This window comes from Sus scrofa, unplaced genomic scaffold (genome assembly GCF_000003025.6).
Source record: "Sus scrofa isolate TJ Tabasco breed Duroc unplaced genomic scaffold, Sscrofa11.1 Contig1537, whole genome shotgun sequence".
Lineage (NCBI taxonomy): Eukaryota > Metazoa > Chordata > Mammalia > Artiodactyla > Suidae > Sus > Sus scrofa.
Genome location: NW_018084901.1, coordinates 142,345 through 160,320, shown reverse-complemented (window position 1 = coordinate 160,320; position 17,976 = coordinate 142,345). Strand labels below are relative to the sequence as shown.

Here is a 17,976-nt window from a genome sequence, read left to right as displayed (position 1 = left end):
CTTCCTGCTTCTCCTGACAGTGTCTCCAGCCTGGCCAGGGCCTTGCGTGTCTGGAGCACAGGGCCAGGGCCTCAGGAGGGGAAGCAAGCCTGTGCAGTTCCAGACCCTTCCTGAGTGGAGGTGCTGCTTCCGAAGTCCTGGCTGCAGGGGGGCAGCTGGTCTCCGCCAGGGGGCCCTGAGCCGCAGTCCTGCGAGAGTCCCCTGTCTGCCTGGGTGTCCCAGGCCTGCTCCATCCCGTGGCCTGCAGCCTGGCCTCGTCACCTCTGCCCCTCTCCCTGGGCTGTGCTGGGTGTGCCCGTGCTCTTGGGGACAAACGTTGCTCTTTCCCGTGGTCTGCGGGTCTGTGTCCCTCTCCCGTGCGTTCCCTTTGAGCTGGAGGACCTGCTGACCTTGCCCGGTGGACTTAGCGGCAGATGAATAAGAGGTTGCATTTCTCTGCCTGCATCGACCCTCCTGTTTGCAGCAGGGTTTAGGGTGCGAGGCGCCTGTATGGGAGCCGTCTTGCACCCTTAGCAAGGGGCACGCAGGTCCCAGCACTGCTATGGAAACAGAACATAGAGCTGACTTGAAAGGTAAGGCCCAGAGGCCCTGCGGGCAGGCCGGTGACCAGCATGTGCCACTGCCCTGGGCTGGTCGCTCTGGTGCAGCAGTGCTGAGCTTTGCCACCAGAAATCACCCCCCGGGCTCAGAAGCCAATGGTCAGCCTGGCCCCGGGTCAGGCAGGCTGGTTACGTGGGTCTGCTGTCTGCGGGACAGCCCATGGGTGGGTTCTGCGGGGTCCCCCCCCCCATCTGCTCGCCCCTTTGTTCCTGCAAGAGCATTCCCAGAGCCCCGCGGGGGTCCCACTCTGTGCCTGCGCGGGACTGCAGCCACCACGTCGGCCAGATGGCCACGGCGAGTCTCAGGGCCGGGCCCTGGTCTGGATGGAACACGAGCTCCACACAGACCTGGCGTGTGGGGACCTCCCCCTGGTGTGTGTGTGGTCAGGGCCACGTGCGGCTGCAGCAGTCTCACATGGCTGTTGTGTGTCCAGATCCACAAGGGGTGCACTGCAGGGTGCCCCCAGGATTGTGACAAGGCACCGTGTGCAGTCTGTGTGCAAGTGCCTACGTGGGCTCCTGTTCACACATGAACCTGGACTGTGTGGGAAGCACAGGCTCTGAACTCTGCCGGGGGCCTGTGAGACAAACAGGGGTCAAGAATAACCCCCCAAACAAGTCCATCAAGCAGGAAGCAGGGGATGGGGGGCCTGCCCTCCCCCCAGCATCTTTGTCCCAGGTCCAGGGGGTGGCGGGGAGAGGGCAGGGAAGGTCAGCCCTGGTAGGAGGAGGCGGCCCTGGGGTCCTGGGACCTCAGAGGTGGAGACGGAGGTCAGCTCTGGGGGAGCGGGAGGGGGGATTGTCCAGAGGTGGGGCCTGGCCCTGTCTCTGCTTAGTCCTCATGTCAGATTCGGGGCCCCTGCATTCCCCACTCGGTGCATGACCGTCTGCTCATGCGACCACCCACGCCGTCTGCATCATCTGTGTCACCCTCCACACCACCCGTGTCTTCTGTGTCACTTCCCACACCACCTGCGTCCTCTGCCTTGTCTGCGTCACCCCCTCCCCATCCGTGTCACCGTCCCATCGCGCTCTACACCGTCGTGTCCGGTGCGAGGAAGCTGTAAAACTCCCCATCTTTGGACCGAGCCCGTCAGAGTGTCGCCTGCAGTGTAAAGTTTGTGTATCTCAACTCCAGGTGCCGAGCTGCCTCAGGCCCCGCTCCTTTAGGTGGAGAGGGAACAGCCCTAGGGCCGCACGTGGGCTCGGGGGGCCCATCGGGCGCCGTGGCGTCCCCCGGTGCTGCACAGACCTCCCCTGTCTGGAGCGAAGTCCCCTCCCTCCCGGGAACTCGCAGGGGGCGTCTGCGCACCATCTGTTCCGGCCGGCCGACCGGGAACAGGCCGGGTCCCTGCCCGGCGGAGCCCAGTGAGAGCGCGGCTCCCAGCCGAGAGCAGAGGCGCCTCCGCGCTCAGCGGGAGCTCAGGGCCGCCGCTCGGATCTGCCCGGCGCGGGCCGGCCCAGCCCCGCCGGGAGGGGCGCCGCAGCAGGCGCCCGGCTCGGCCTGTGGAATGCGCGCGGCCCGGGCCCGGCCCCCACAGCGCCCGGCGGGCGACGCATGGAGCGCGCTGAGCACGGCCGCCCGGACCGCCCCGAGCCCGCCGGCCCCGGCCAGCCGCAGCCCCGAGAGCGCGCCCGGCCCGGCCCCCGGCGGCCCATGCGAGGCGACATGCGGCTCCGGGACCTGTCCCTGCGCCAGGACCCCGATCTGCGGCAGGAGCTGGCCTCGCTGGCCCGCGGCTGCGACTTCGTGCTGCCCTCCCGTTTCAAGAAGAGGCTCAAGGCCTTCCAACAGGTGCGCCGGGGCCTCAGGCAGCCGGGCGAGGCCGGGCAGGCGCGGGTGGGCGCCGCCTGCGATCCCGGAGCCTCAGCTGGGAGCGGCTTTCGTGCTTGTTAGCGAGTTTGTTAGGGGAGGTTATTGGGGGAGTTTGTTAGGCGGCTCTTGCCCGCCGTTTTAGCGGGCCTGGGACAGGCAGGGTGCCTCTCCAGCGAGGGGGGAGCTTCCCCCTCGGTAGGAAGCGTGGGGACTGGACCCTCCGAGGGGCCGGGGGAGCCCCGGGGTTGTCGGACGCAGGGCACCGTCGGGGAGCGGTGTTGGGTCGGGGAGCGCTGTTTGCTGTGAGCGCGTGGCGCCCGGGGTTCTGTAAGGACTCCGCTTGTCAACATCTCCGCTCCTGCTCGGGGCTCCAGAGGAAACCCCCTTCTGTCTGTGCCTCCGACATTAGTGGAGGGGCCGTGGGGTTCAAAGCCCTGGCTGCCCTGGGAGCATTTTGTGATTGGAGGAGCTGCTTTTCAGGTCCAGGGCTCTTCATCACTTGTATTTACCCCCCAATCAAGGAGTTAAGGCTATGTCACCCCCCCTAAAAAGCCCATCAAGTCAGACCAGGCTGCTTGGGGTGGGAAGGACTGCTTTCTGCTGGTACCTGAACTGGATTGCTTTTCTGAGGCCGTTTCTCAACTTTTGCAGAGCTTCTGAATTTCCTCTGTCTGGTCTCCATCTTCCAGCTTCCCGGCAAGCGGGTAGTGCTTGGGAGTTTGGGAGGAACGTGTTTAGGGTCGGGGTGTGCGGATCTCAAAGCAGAGCCAGCCAGGCTGCTGCCCTTGTTTTACAGGAAGGGGCCTCGGTGTTTGCTGGCTGCTCTTGGTCCTACCTGTGCACACACGCTGTGCTGAGATGGTCTCTAGATTTGGAAACCCTGCCCTCCCCTGACGGTGGCCGTCACTCGGTGGTGGGGGCACCTCCTGGCTCCAGGCTGCAGGCAGACCCGTCCCTGACTGTCTGGGTTGTTCTAGGACAGCTGTTGATCTTACAGAAGCACTTTTTGGGAAACACGCTTCGCGAATGCCTTTAAGAGGAAGGAGTTTCATGTTACAGAAAATGTGGTCCATCCATGTTCCCTGAGAGGGACAGCGGGCTGCCGAGAGGAGTGCCCCTTGGGGGTGGGGGAGTTTTCCTGGTGTTCAGTCCTTGATGTTTGAGGGTGGATTCAGGAGGTAGCCTCCGTGGCTACCCTCCAGGGTAGACCAGGCTGAGGGGAATGGGTTAGAGATGGTGGGGGGAGATGATGGGTGGATGGTGGACACATGGGGGGTGTGTGTGGGGGTGTGTGTGTGGGGGTCGGGGTGTGGGGGGTGTGTGTGTGGGGGGTGTGGGTATCGGGGGTGTGTGTGGGGGGTCGGGGGTGTGGGGGGTCGGGGGTGTGTGGGGGGGTCGGGGGGTCAGGGGTGTGGGGGGTGTGTGGGGGTGTGTGGGGGGGTCGGGGGGTCAGGGGTGTGGGGGTGTGTGGGGGGGTCGGGGGGTCAGGGGTGTGGGGGGTGTGGGGGGGGTCGGGGGTCAGGGGTGTGGGGGGTGTGGGGGGGGTCGGGGGGTCAGGGGTGTGGGGGGTGTGTGTTGGGGGGTCAGGGGGAGTTTGACGGGGATGGTGGGCAGTGCCTTAGACATGACAGCCAGGGCCTTTAGTGGGTGTCCACTGGATGTGGGGCAGTGGATGGCCCACAGTGTGGATTGTGCTGTGTCTGCCCACCTGCCCTGCCTGCAGGTGCTCGGGCCTTGTGCACTCTGGGCGGCCTTGAAACCCCAGGTAGTCCACAGCCATGTCCGTTTGACCTGGTGCCAAGCTCATGACAGTACACTGCTGGTTCTGTGGCCTACCCTGTGCCTCCCCCCAACCCCCAGGACTGCACCATGAGCTCCCCTGCTTCCCTCCATGTTGTCACTGCCCCGTCCTGCTCACACCTGTTCCGCCGCCCTGTGGGGTCCTTCAGGTCCACACGGGCCCCACAAAGCACCCAGACCCCAGTGCAGCTGTCCCCCAGGTGACAGTGCTGGACATGGAGCTGACCCTCCTCACAGTCACAGCCTGGCTTCTGGGCTCTGGGAGTCTCAGAGACCATGAGGAGTCATAGCACTGGGCAGGGCGGGCCCTGAGTGCCCTCTGACGCACAGTGTCCCGACCCGACCTGATGTGGCCACTCTGGATGCAGTACCACTGCCCTGCCCAGCCCCAGCCCCAGCCCCAGCCCTGCCTCTGGTCTGGTGCTGATCCAGGGGTAGCTCATGCTGGGCAGACGTGGAGTCCCTGCTCCACCAGCTCCTCCACAGCTCGTGCTGTCCCCATATGCCCACTTGCTGTCCAGAGCAGCTCAGCCACACCCCAGGTGGTGGCCTCTGGCCTCTGCACAGAGGCTGTGCTGGTTTCCAGCCGTCCAGGCCCTGTGCAGATCTAGTGGGCTGCGGGCAGCCCTGTTAGTTCTGGATCAGTGATGAGTCAGGGAGCCCTGGCCTCCCGGCCTGAGCCAGAAATAGCTCTTTGTGACCAAGCTGTCATCTTGACCAGCACCGGGTGACAAGCCCCAGGAGGCAGCAGGCAGGTTGCTGGAGGTGGGGGTGGCATCGCCTTTGGAAATCTGGTGCCCACCCGTGCTGCTGCTGCTTACTCTCTAAGGGGCCTCAGCCCCGTGGAGCACATGCTCCCTCTCTCTGTCTCCCTCCCCCCACTCTCTCTGTGTCTCCCTTTGTTTCTGCGCCTCTGTTTCTCTGCGCCTCACTGTGTGGCACACACATGTGTTTGTGCCACTTTTACTGTCCCTGTATGTCCATCCTGACTGCAGGGAGCTCTGGAAAGGGTCCCTGTGGCTTGGCTGGGACCTGTAGGGCTAGGTGGGGCCAGCTCCCAGTGGTGCCTTGTGCGCTGCAGGATGCGTGCCTGCAGCTGTGCCTCTGCGCTCTATTTCTGGCCTGGAGATTAAACCGTAAATCTCCCATGTCCGCGCTGGGCTGTTTTGTTTCTCCGTTGTCGGGTGTGGGGAGCTGTGCCCAGCCTCCCTCGCAGCACCTCGGCTTGGCCTGGGTGAGGCTGTGCTGGGGCAGGTTCCCGGCCTAATGCCAGCTGGGCATGGCTGCCCCCTCTGCAGGCCTGCACCTCCAGCCCACTCTCTGGGCATGGCATGGCGATACCGGCCTCCGTTTCCCTGCTGTTGGCTTCTGGATCTTCCCCCATTTGCTAACGGTTTTCACCCACTGAGTCTTTATACCTTCTGTGAGTCTCTTGGAGGTAAATATTCTTTTTTCCATCTGATCTTTGTATTTTAACTGGAACATTAGTCCATTTACATTTATTAAGTCTATTAGTCCATTTTGATTTATTTTCATCTCATTTTGTGCTTCTTCTTAGGCTCCCCTTTCCTGCCTCCTTTTTATCTTTCCCTGTGAGCCTGGACCTCCTGGCGCCAGCTTCCTGCTTTTCTTACGCGCCGGTGCGCCAGTGGTGTCACCATCGTTCTAGGTTCCAAGTCGATCTCTTTACGCTCCACGTCAAAACGCTTAACCCCTTCAGTTCCACCAGCCTTTCAGTTATGCTGTTGTCTTGACAGAGTCCTTACAAGAGGTAGAATGACCTTTATGTGCCTGATTTATGTGGTTGCTACATGCGTTTGCCCCCATGTACACCTGCCTGGATCTTTTTCTGTCTTGCATTTGGGGGCACTTTGCTTCCACCTGACACAGCTTCCTCAGCCTCTCGTGGCAGGTCTTGCTCTCATTTTGGTCTTTAAAATGCCTCAGTGTTCCTGTCATGTGACAGACACCTTCGCAGCAGGGGGAGTCCTAGATGGAGACTGCTTTTCTCCAGCTCCTGGGATCTGTTGTTCCCGCTGAGAGCTGGCTGGAGGTCTAGGTGCGCCTTTGGTCATGGCCCCCCTTCCCCCTTTTCATCCTCTTCGTTCCTTTTGGGCTGTGTCTGCACTTCTGCTGGCAGCTCTGGGCTCTCCAGGTTCGTTGTCCTGGTCCAGGTGCGGGTCTTTCTCCAACCCCTGGGACTCATGGCTCCTGCATTCCCTGGATGCGTCTCCCGCTGTCCCAGCTGCAGTCTGAACACGAGTTTCACTTCTCTCTTCCATCACGGAATCTCTCACTGGCGGTGCCTGATCTGCTCTTTACCCAGTCTGACAAGTATGTTTTCTCTTCATCTCCTTTTCATTTCTAGAAGTCTTACTTGGGTCTGTCTTAAATCTGCCTGCTCGTGTGTTCTCAAGCCTGTGTTTTATTTCTGGAAATACACGAAGCGTGTTGGTTCTCTCTTGTGATAGCTCCAGGGCCTGGAGCCTGTGCAGGTTCGATCCTGCTCCCTGTCTGCAGACTCAGCCGCATGGTGCCCTGTTTCCATGTGTGTTTGAAGGTTTGACCATAACCTCCTTGTTTTCCGGGTGACGTTGGGGGTTTCTGGAGTCCTGAAAGAAGGATGGCTTTACCCTCAGGAGGTCTTGCTGCTTTGGGCGCTGCCAGCCTGGGACAGTTTGATATTTTTGGCTTGAGAGTCTGGGGCCCATACAGATGGCTTGAGTGTGGCTGGTGGGCTTGAGTGACAGTCTGTGGAGGCTGTGTTCTGGGGTGGGGGGACCTCCAGCCCCCCAGCTCCCTGCCATGGTGATGGTGCCAGGCTTGAGACCCATGATTTTCCTCTGCTCCCCAGGGGTCACGGGGGGGGGTGGGGATCTCTCTGTGGTTTACCCTCTGCATCGAAGGTGCAGCCATGGGGATCCCCTGGCAGGGGCGGTCTGTCCCCTGAGCTGCCTCCTGTCCCCTGAGCTCTACAAGGCTGGGGGGTGACCTTCGCCCTGCCCTGGAGGCAGGTCCTGTTCAGGCCCCACCAGCCTTGCTGGGTCCCCCTTCCTGCCTGGTGTGTGAGGCCTGAGAATTCCTCGCCTTCCCGCCCGTCTGTGGACGTGCCCCAGGAGACACCGGAAGATGTGCGGGCCAGCGTCTTGAGCTCCATCCAGCAGAGGGGTTGCCACAGAAAGAAAGGTCCCTTTACAGTTTGAAGCACAGCTTTCTGAAAGAGAGGAAGGTTGTTTCCTGTTGGGGCAGCACTTTTGGAGGTTCTGTGAGTGCCTAACCCTGGGAGCCTGCTCTAGGGTGGGGGTGGCCCTGCTGCTTCTAGTTGGGACTACAGGAAACCCTACTGAGCCTGGGGAGGCCTGTGAGGGGCAGCAGGTGGGGGTGACAGTGGGGCGGGGACAGGTGGGGTGAGCGTGGGGGGAGGGAATGGGGGAGGGAACGGGGGAGGGGGACAGGTAGGGGACAGGACAGATGTGGATGGAGGTGGGCTCCAGTGCAGGTGGGTGTCATCTGTGGATGGCCTTGTGACCGGGGGTGACAGTTCCTGTGAAGGAGCAGCCCATGGCTGGAGAGGGTGGGCGGAGTGGGCTCTGTCTTGACCAGCTGTGTCAGGTGGATCTGAGCTTGGTCTTGGAGGAAGTGAGGCAGGGGCTGTGGGGGTGTTGGGAGGGACCGTGGTGCCCAGGCCCTGAGACAGGCAGGGACAGTGGCACGCCCCGGACAGATGCACCCCTGCCCTGTGGCCCAGGGCAGTGGTGTGGTGCTCACGCTCCCTGTCCTGCTCCCACAGGAGGACTTGGTGAAAGGGACGTGTGGTGGTCATGGGATAATGGTCCTGCTGGCACTGCAGGGGGTGTTGTCGCCAAGGCTGTTGAGAGCAAACCTCCTGGCATGGTGTCTGTGTTCCCAGCCTCCTGCTCCAGCCTGGGTAGAGCGGCTTCCCTCCCCTGCCTGGACTTTCGCCCCCTCCTCTCCCCGCCTGTTCCTCTCCCCTCCTCCCCTTGCCCCCTGCTCCCCCCTCCTCCCCATGCCCCCTCCTCCCCATGCCCCCTGCTCCCCCTCCTCCCCATGCCCCCTGCTCCCCATGCCCCCTCCTCTCAGCCCCTGGCTCCTGTCTCGGGTGCGTTCTCTCCCCCACGCTCCCACTCCAGGAGGCAGCAGCTCCGTGTGTCCAGCACTGCTTTGCCCCGGGCGTGTCTCATGAAACGTGGGCCTGGGAGGTGAGGCCTCTGGGCCCTGAGGGTGGGAGAGCACTCTGCTGGGTTCAGGTCTGAGAAAGGCCGGGACAGAGGTGAGGGGAGGCGTGTGGGGAGCTCAGGGTCCTCGTGTCGGCCCCAGGAGAGGGGAGCAGCAGGCGCAGGAGAGGGAGACCTTCTCCGTGGGTGGAATCCCTGCCTCATGTACTCTGCGAGCACGTCCAGAAGGAGCAGAGGTGTGGTTACGCCCTGAGCCGTTAAAGTACTACTTTCTCTAGTTGCCTTCATTCTCTGGAACTCCAGACGCGCAGGCAGAAACAGCCCGGACCCGAAGCCCCGGTGTGCGCTGGTGGTCGCTCCTTCCACGTGCCTTCAGCTCCCTCTGTATTTCCCGTCCATCCAGGATGGACCGGGACTGTTGGCTGTGGCACCATGACCCTGGGGTCAGCAGTCGCACGACGGACTCCAGCTGCAGTGCAGGGTCTCCCTCCTTCATCTCGGTTACTTCCCTGGGCCTTTGGGGGATGTGTTTACCTTCTTTCTTTGGGACGCAGGCGCTATGACTGCGACGTAGCATCCTTGCTCTCTGAGGTCTTTGCAACAGCATTAACTGGGTGTGGCCAGAGGAGATGGGGCGTGGCGTGGCAGGATGCGGTGGGCGTGGCTAGGTGAGATGGGCGTGGTGTGGCAGGATGCGGTGGGCGTGGCTAGGTGAGATGGGCGTGGTGTGGCAGGATGCGGTGGGCGTGGCTAGGTGAGGTGGGCGTGTCGTGGCAGGATACGGTGGGCGTGGCTAGGTGAGATGGGCGTGGTGTGGCAGGATGCGGTGGGCGTGGTGGGGCAAGTGGGGCAAGTGGGACGCAGCGAGATGAGGTGGGGGAGCAGCCCTTGGGTGGGTGCAGGTGACCGCCCTTCTTCGAGTCCCCGACTCCTCCACGATCCTGAAGTTCCTTCTCTGAATAACCACGGGTCCTAGATAGGACTTTGGGGCCCCTCTGCCCAGGATGGCCCATCCAGCTTCCATCCTCCTTGCGATGCGGCTGAGCCCCTGAGCCTGGGCTGGGGGTCAGTCCTCCCATACCTGTGTCCCCTCACCCTGTGCGGCCTGTCCCAGCCCTGCTGGCCATGTAAGGTTTGACAGGCTACTGCACGGACCTCAGACCTCGCCCACGTCAGGGCAGAGCCCGCTGTCGTGAGTCTGCCCGCGGGGATATGGAGTCAGGATCGCCGCCCCTCCCAGCCGTGGTAGGGAGATGAGAGAACAAAGTGACTCCCGGGTTAGAATAACTCCATGTAGTAACTTACATCGCAACCAGGTAAAAAGACAGGTGGTGCCTGGGGACAAATGACCGAACTGTCAGAGCCCAAGTAGGTGGTGCCCTGGAGGCTGGCAAGAGGACCGCAAATACAGGCAGACATCTGTGCAGAGAAGACACCAGAAAGAAAGTACTGTCGGAGTTCCTCGTGCGGTTCAGCGGGTTAAGAACCTGGCATCACCTCTGTGAGGATGTGGGTCTGATCCCTGGCCCAGCTCCATGGGTTAAGGATCTGGTGCTGCTGCAAGCTGCAGTGTAAGTCACAGGCGTGTCTCAGATCTGGTGTTGCTGTGGCTGTGGTGTAGACCTGCAGCTGCAGCTCCGATTCGACCCCTAGCCTGGGAACTTCCCTATGCCACAGGGGCAGCCCTGGAAAGAGAAAGAAAACATAGTCTTTTAAACAGCTGACGGCATGGTACACCTCAGGCATGGGAAGTGGGTGCAGGGTTAAATTTCCCTTGCCTGTCTTTGTTCCCATCAGACGGCAGAGTCCCGGGTTGACTCCCTGTCTGTGGACAGCCCACATGTGGCATATGCCCTGTGCTCCACTCCATGGGGGTGGGGGTGGCGGGGGCCGGTGCGAGGCTGCTCCCCTTCCACGGCTTCAAGTGGCACCCCTCCCCATGGGGCCCAGCTCCCCTGAGACTGACAGTGCGGCCGCCAGTGCCATGGAGGTGCCTCTGCAGTCCAGCTCGTGTGCCGGGCGGGTGTGGGAGGAGGTGCTGCGTGCGGAGAGATTGGAGACTTTGCCTGGTGTAGACTGAGCTTCTAGAGAGTGCTTTTGCACCCCTGAGCAGGAAACGTGCATCCAGGTTGTCTGTGTCCCTGGGACCCGCCCCTCCTGCCAGGCCTCTGTGGACGAGTGCACACCACGCTGTTCCCCCCCCCAACCCCAATGCCTGTGTCTCCCCACGGGGGCCTGACCAGCCACGAGCACAGTGGAGCTCAGGGGCTGCAGGGCGAAGGAGGAAGGCTTGCTCTGGTGCAGGGCTTTGGCGGGACTTGAGTTCTGTCACCCTGCGTCTGTTTTGTGCAAGTCTCCTGAGCCTGCCTGAGAACTACCTGTGAGGCAGGCACTGTGGCCAGTGAGTCAGGGAGTGGTCACTGCACCGTGGCGTTGAGTCTCCGCTCTGCTGTGTCTCAGGCAGCTCCTTGGTCCTTGCCTCCTGGGTGGGGGGTGGGGGGTGGGGGGTGAGGGTGGCGTCCCCGTCCTGACAGTGGAGGGGAAGGTGGGCGCCACCTCTGTCTGTGTGTGCGGCCACAGATGGTCCCCTGCTGACCCTGCCTGCCCCATGGCTGTGACCTTGGGGCTGCCGGCCTCTCCCCTCCTTCCTCTCCCCTCACTTGGCTGCTGATCCTGTCACCCCTCAGGACGGAGCTGGCTCTGCCTCAGCCCGGGAGGTTGTATTTGGCGATCAGGGACCTGACACCCAGCGCCCCCAGGTGGCCGTGTTGACCCAGTCCAGCTGACTCAGGATGCCTCCGCCTTCTCTAGAAACGCGGCCCCGTCTGCGGTCCTGACCCTGTGTGAGGTCGTTGAGCACCGAGCCTCTCACTGGGCACCTCCGGGACCACGTGGGAAACGTAGCACATCCCCGACGTGCTGCTGGGCACTGAGGGGGTCCCTGCGCTGCTGAGGTGGAGAAGCGTCCCCACCGCAGGCTGTCAGCGTGACGTCCACCCCCAGTGTCAGTGTCACTGCACAGATGGCACTGACTGTCCGTGTGTTTGTCCTGGTGGTCAGCTGGCTGCGGGTGTGGAGCCGTGGTGTGTGTGCTGTGCTGGGTAAAGCCCGGTGCTTGGTGGAGGTGGCTGGCACGGGGCACGCCCGCCGTGAGCCCCCTCCTTCCAGTGCTTCCCCGCCAGGACCCTGAGCTCTCCCTGCCTCGTGAGGTGTGTCCGTGGGTGCCCAGCTGCCAAGCACGGGGTGTGTCCTGGACATGGGGCTGGACCCTGTCTCCTCTTCTCTGCCTGTCAGGGGAACGGGCACATGTTCTCTGTGGCCGCTCACCAGTTGTGACTCAGGGCAGCTGTTTCTGGCACCAAGGAGGCCTTCCTGGGTCAGCATAGAGGGGCACTGTTGCGTCCTGAGGGGGACAGTGACATACAGTCCAGGGACAGCGAGCTTCGTTGAGCATGGCCACAGAGGAGCCTGGCTGTGCCCGCCCGCCAAGTTCCCCCCAGCTACTCGGTCCCCGTGCAGCTGCCTCTCTGCAGGTGTTTGCTGAGCTGTCTGGCTGAGCGCTCCCGTCTGCTCAGGGCATTTGCAGACACAGCCCCAATCTGTGTAGATGGTGCAGCTGGCCTCCGTGTACCTGCAGCCCGGGCCAGGTCAGTCCCATATGTCACCTGACACACTGTCCAGAGGGCCTGGCAGGGGGCACCAGCTGCCCTTTGACATGGCTGAGGGCGTGGGTGTCGGCTCTGGGATGGCTCCCTGCCATGCCCTGTTCTGGGGGAGTGACCCCCATGGCTGTGCACTTGCTGAGGCTGTCCTCTGGCTGCCTGGACCTGTGTCCATCCACCAGGAAGTGCAGGTGTGGGGACAGGTGGTGACTGGTGCGAGCTCCAGACCAGAGGACACCATGTCCTGGCTGTGAGTGATGGCCCAGGGACAGCCCGCCTGTGCCCACCTGCCCTCGGGGAGGGGGCCAAGGCAGGTTGTCCACGAGCACCACACTGGCCTCTGCAGCCTGGGTGGTCAGCTGTGCTTGTCCCCAGGGGTCACACCCGAGGCGCTCTGGGGAGGTGGGCCGTGTGGACCAGCTCAGCAGTCACAAGTGGTACGCCTATGCTTGGCTGGTGTGATCTCGGGGGGCCGGGGGGCCTCACGCCCAGGAGGTCTGTGGTGCTCTGTCCCTGCATGGGTTGGCGGGCCCAGCGCACCCCTCTTGGGGACCCGACCCACCCACATTCGTTGTGCAGGTGGGAAGAGGCCCGCCCCCGCCCCCGCTGATTCCCAACCCTGCTTCGCCCTCAGGTCCAGACCAAGAAGGAGGAGCCCCTGCCCCCGGCCGCCAGCCAGAGCATCCCCGCCTTCTACTTCCCCCGCGGCCGCCCCCAGGACACCGTGAACATCGATGCCGTCATTGCCAAGATCGAGAGGACCTTCGCCCAGTTCCCGCACGAGAGGGCCACCATGGAGGACATGGGCAGAGTGGCCAAGGTGGGTGTCTGGTGTGCAGACCTGGCCCGTGGCCCAGCTGGGGTCGGGGTCACGCCCGGAGCCTCTCGTGTCTGAGCCCCGCCCGCTCCTGCCCCTCGCGCTCTGCGGCAGCGCCAGCAGCTCCTTGCTGACCTTTGTCCCCCAAGCCTGGAGGAGCAGATGCGTCTGGGTGCCATCCCCTGATGTGGCTGTGGTGACGTCTGGGTGCTGTCCCCTGACGTGGCCATGGTGACGCTGGCAGCTTTGAGGAGCCCGTTCCCAGAGGCTCAGGCGTGCCTTGGCTGCATCTCCTGTCAGTGGTGCTCTTGGGGGTTGGTGGGGGTTGGTGGGGGTTGCGGCGTGTGGCTCAGGACCACATGCAGCAGCAGGGAGTGTGGGAGTTTCCACTTGACCTAAGCGTGTGTGTCGCTGGCAGTTCGGTGTATCCAGGTTCCAGAGTCTCTTCGTGGCTGCAGTGTGGTCATTTCAGTATCTGTGCCCCCTGCTGTGGGCTTTCCACCACTGTGGGTGCATGCCACCTGCTGTGGGCACGCCCCATGTGCTGTGAGCACACACCACCTGCTGTGGGATGGAGCCACCTGCTGTGGGCTCACACTGTGGTTTTCTTACCCCTCCTCCAGGGGTCTCTGTGCAGCGAGGGGCCCATGCGCCCTGCAGACCATCGAGTGCTCACCCAGGGGTGGGGTCGTGGGGACAGAGAACTGTCCCTCCCCTCCATCAGATGCCAAGGTTGCCCTGCATGAGGAACCACACTGGAGCACCCAGCCCTCCGCACCCCGGCAGCCGGATGTGGGCGCCCCCTGAGGGTGGGTTCTCCTGACCCCGAGGGCCAGGCTGCTTTACCGAGGGCGTCTGAGCTCAGCGTGGCTGCTCCAGCCTTTCCCTCCTGTGGCTGGGCTGGGTCGCTTTCCCTCTCTGCTTCCTGCTACAGCCCCTCCCGCCCCCGCCCCCTGCCTCCTGTGAGATTGCTGTGTGTCTGCCCTGTCTCCTCTTCTCCCTCCCCCGGGAGAGGTCTCTGTATCCTGCATTGTTTCCCCCCCCCCACCCCCGTCCGATAGAAGGGGGTGTCCTGGAAGCTACCCCCCTGTCCTCCTGTGCATCTGGAAGCCCTCCTGTTCTGCGAAACTCCCCACGTGCGCCCTTTTGCTTTTTCAGACGTCAGGCGTTGCCGTTCCCTCTCTCTCTAGCAGCTTTTTCGAGACGCGCTGCACAGCTCTCCCGTTTAGAGTGTACAGCGCAGGGCTTGTGTGTGTTTTCATGGAGCTGTGCAGCCTTCACCAGTCCAGTTCTTGTCACCCCCGATCGCCCGCAAAAGAAACCTCACATCCTTGGGCAGTCGTCCCGCAGCCCCCTTCTCCCCCGTGCCCAGGAGACCACTAACCCGCCCTCTGTCTGCGGATGGGCCTGTCCCGTGCGTTTCCTGGGGCTGGAGCTACGCCTTCTGCGTCTGATCCGGCAGCCCCTGTCCAGGCGTCTCTCGGTTCCCGTTCCCGCACATTCTCATCCGCTGATCCTCCACCGACGCGGGGGCTGTTCTGCCGTTTGGCTGCTGTGCGCTGTGCTGCGGTGAACCCTCCGTCCCGTGAGCTTTTATGTGGATGGTCAGGCTTGCCTCGCTCTTGGGTCGGTACCTAGGACCGGAATTGCCGAGCCACACGGCCACACCCTGTTTAACTTCGCGGAACCACGAGACTTTTCCAGAGCAGCTGCTGCGCGTGCCGTTCCCACTGGCGCTGTGGGCGGGTTTCAGCTTATTCACACCCTTCCCGACGCTTGTTACCTGTCTCTCTGTTTGGGGACCAGTCCGTCCTGCAGTGTAAGGGACCACTCATCCCTCCTCTTGTTCTGATGAGCGTGTCCTTGAAGACTGACCTTGAGCCTCTGCTCATGCGCCTGTTGGCCATTTCTGTGTCTTCCGTGGAAAAATGTCTCTTCAGGTCCTTTCACTATTTTTTCCAGCTGGATTTTTTCTTTTTTCTCTTTGTGGCTATACCTGGAGCATATGGAAGTTACCAGGCTTGGGCGTCTAATCCGAGCTGCAGCTGCAGTCTACACCACAGCCACAGCCACACCAGATCTGAGCCGCATCTGCGACACACACCAAAGCTTGTGGCAACACAAGATCAAAAACCCACTGAGCGAGGCCAGGGATCCAACCTGCATCCCCACAGACACCATGTCGGGTTCTTAACCTGCCAAGCCACAACAGGGATTCCTATTTGTCATTTTATTATTGAATTGTAAGCTCCCTTTAAATATCCTAGGTACAGTTCCTCATCAGATATGTGATGTGCAAATGTTTTCTCCCATTCTCTGGGTGGTTTTCTTCACTTGTTTTGTCCTTTGGTGCAAAAAATATTTACAATTTTTTTTATTACTCAAATGAATTTATCACATCTGTAGTTGTATACTGATCATAACAATCTGATTTCACAGAATTTCCATCCCACAACCCCAGCGCATCCCCCCACCCCGCAGACTGTCTCCTCCCGAGACCAGAAGTTTTTCAAAGTCTGTGAGTCAGCATCTGTTCTGCAAAGACGTTCAGTCTGTCCTTTTTTCAGATTCACTTGTCAGTGAAAGCATTTGATGTTGGTGTCTCATTGTCTGGCTGACTTCACTCAGCATGATAGTTTCTAGGTCCATCCATGTTGCAAAAAATGCTGGTATTTCATTGTTTTTAATGGCTGAGTAATATTCCATTGTGTATATGTACCACATCTTCTTGAACAACTCCTCTGTCAATGGACATTTAGGTTGTTTCCATGTCTTGGCTATTGAAAAGAGTGCTGCAATGAGCATCGGAGTACATGTGTCTTTGAGAGTTGTGGTTTTCTCTGGAGAGATGCCCAGGAGTGGGATTGCTGGATCAAATGGTAGTTCTATGTTTAGTTTTCTGAGGCATCTCCATACTGCTTTCCAAAGTGGTTGCACCAATTGACAATCCCACCAACAGTGTACTAGGGTTCCTTTTTCTATACACCCTCTCTAGCACTTATTGTTTGTAGACCTTTGGATGATGGCCATTCTGGCTGGTGTAAGGTGGTACCTCATCGTGGTTTTGATTTGCATCTCTCTAATAATGAGTGATATTGAGCATCTTTTCATGTGTTTCTTGGCCATCTATATGACTTCTTTGGAGAACTGTCTGTTTAGATCTTCTGCCCATTTTTTGAAGGCTTGTTTGTTTTTTTGGTATGGAGCTATAGGAGGTGTTTATAAATTTTGGCGATTAATCCCTTGTCAGTTGATTGACTTGCAAAGATTTTCTCCCATTCTGTGGGATGTGTTTTTGTGTTGTTTAGGGTTTCCTTTGCTGTGCAGAAACTTTGAATTTGATTAGGTCCCATTTGTTTATTTTTGTTTTTGTTGTCAATACTCTGAGAGGTAGATCTGAGAAGATGTTGCTGTGGTTTATGTGAGGAAATGTTTGGCCTATGTTTTCCTCTAAGAGTTTGATAGTGTCTGGTCTTATATCTAGGTCTTTCATCCATTTGGAGTTGATTTTTGTGTCTGGTGTTAGGGAGTGTTCTACTTTCATTCTTTTGCATGTGGCTGTCCAGTTTTCCCAGCACCACTTATTGAACAAGCTGTCCTTTCTCCATTGTATAGTCTTGCCTCCTTTGTCAGAGATGAGTTGGCTGTAGGTTCATGGGTTTAATTTGGGGCTTTCTATCCTGTTCCACTGATCTCTGTTTCTGACTTTGTGCCAGTACCATGTGGTTTTGATGATTGTTGCTTTGTAGTATAGTCTGAAGTCTGGGAGCCTACTTCCTCCAGCTCCATTTTTCTTTTTCAGGATGTCTTTGGCTCTTCTGGGTCTGTTGTGCTTCCAGACAAACTTTAAACTCTTTTGTTCGAGTTCTGTGGAAATTGTCCTTGGTCATTGGATAGGGATTGCATTGAATCTGTAGGTTGCCTTAGGTAGTATAGTCATTTGGATAATATTAACTCTTCCAATCCACGAGCATGGTATGTCTTTCCATCTATTTGTGTCCTCTTTGATTTCTTTCATCAGTGGCTTATAGCTTTCAGAGTACAGGTCTTTTGTCTCTTTAGGTGGGTTTACTCCTAGGTATTTTATTCTTTTGGATGCGATGGTAAACGGGATTGCTTCCCTAATTTCTCTTTCTGCTCTTTCATTGTTGGTGTATAGAAGTGCTGTCAATTTCCGTGTATTGATTTTGTCTCCTGCGACTTTGCCAAATTTGTGGATGAGCTCTAACAGTTTTCTGGTAGAGTGTTTAGAATTCTCTAGGTATGGTATCACGTCATCTGCAAATAGGGATAGTTTGACTTCTTCCTTTCCAATTTGGATTCCTTTTATTTCTTTTACTTCTCTGATTGCTGTGGCTAGGACTTCCAGAACTATGTTGAAGAGTAGTGCCGAGAGTGGACATCCTTCTCTCGTTCTTGATCTCAGTGGGAATTCTTTCAGCTTTTCAGCATTGAGAATGATGTTTGCTGTGGGTTTGTCATATATGGCCTTTATCATGTTGAGGTAGGTTCCCGTTATGCCCCCTTTCTGAAGGGTTTTCATCAGAAATGGGTGTTGTATTTTGTCAAAGGCTTTCTCTGCATCTATGGAGAGGATCCTATAGTCTTTATTCTTCAGTTTGTGAATGTGGTGTATCCCACTGATGTATTTGCGAATATTGAAGAATGCTTGCATCCCTGGGATAAATCTCACTTGATCATGATGTCCAATCCTTTTAATGGATTGTTGGATGCGGTTTGCTAGTATTTGGTTGAGGATTTTTGCATTGATGTTCATCAGTGAAATGGGCCTGTAGTTTTCTTTTTTTTGTGGAATCTTTGTCTGGTTTTGGTATCAGGGTGATGGTGGCCTCATAGAATGAGTTTGGGAGTATCCCTTCCTCTGCAGTTTTTTGAAATAGTTTCAGAAGGATAGGTGTTAGCTCTTCTCTAAATGTTTGATATAATTCGCCTGTGAATCCTTCTGGTCCTGGATTTTTGTTTGTTGGAAGTTTTTTAATCACAGTTTCAATTCCAGTTCTTGAGATGGGTCCATTCATCTTTTCTCTTTCATCTTGGTTTCGTCTTGGAAGAGTGTACTTTTCTA

The 17,976-nt window shown here is 58.9% G+C and overlaps 1 protein-coding gene across 5 annotated transcripts in view; it reads left to right on the top strand.

Annotated features, from left to right (window-relative positions):
* Positions 1 to 17,976, top strand: part of PPP2R3B (protein phosphatase 2 regulatory subunit B''beta) — an 81,805-nt gene that overhangs the window by 12,327 nt on the left and 51,502 nt on the right. For 3 of the 5 annotated variants that reach the window (XM_021081364.1, XM_021081366.1, XM_021081369.1), the window contains exon 2: positions 12,708 to 12,893. In XM_021081364.1, the coding sequence (XP_020937023.1) occupies positions 12,708 to 12,893 (186 nt within the window). Of the gene's footprint in view, positions 1 to 1,929; positions 2,395 to 12,707; positions 12,894 to 17,976 lie in introns of those variants that run through there. The other 2 variants (XM_021081365.1, XM_021081367.1) reach the window with 2 other exon arrangements.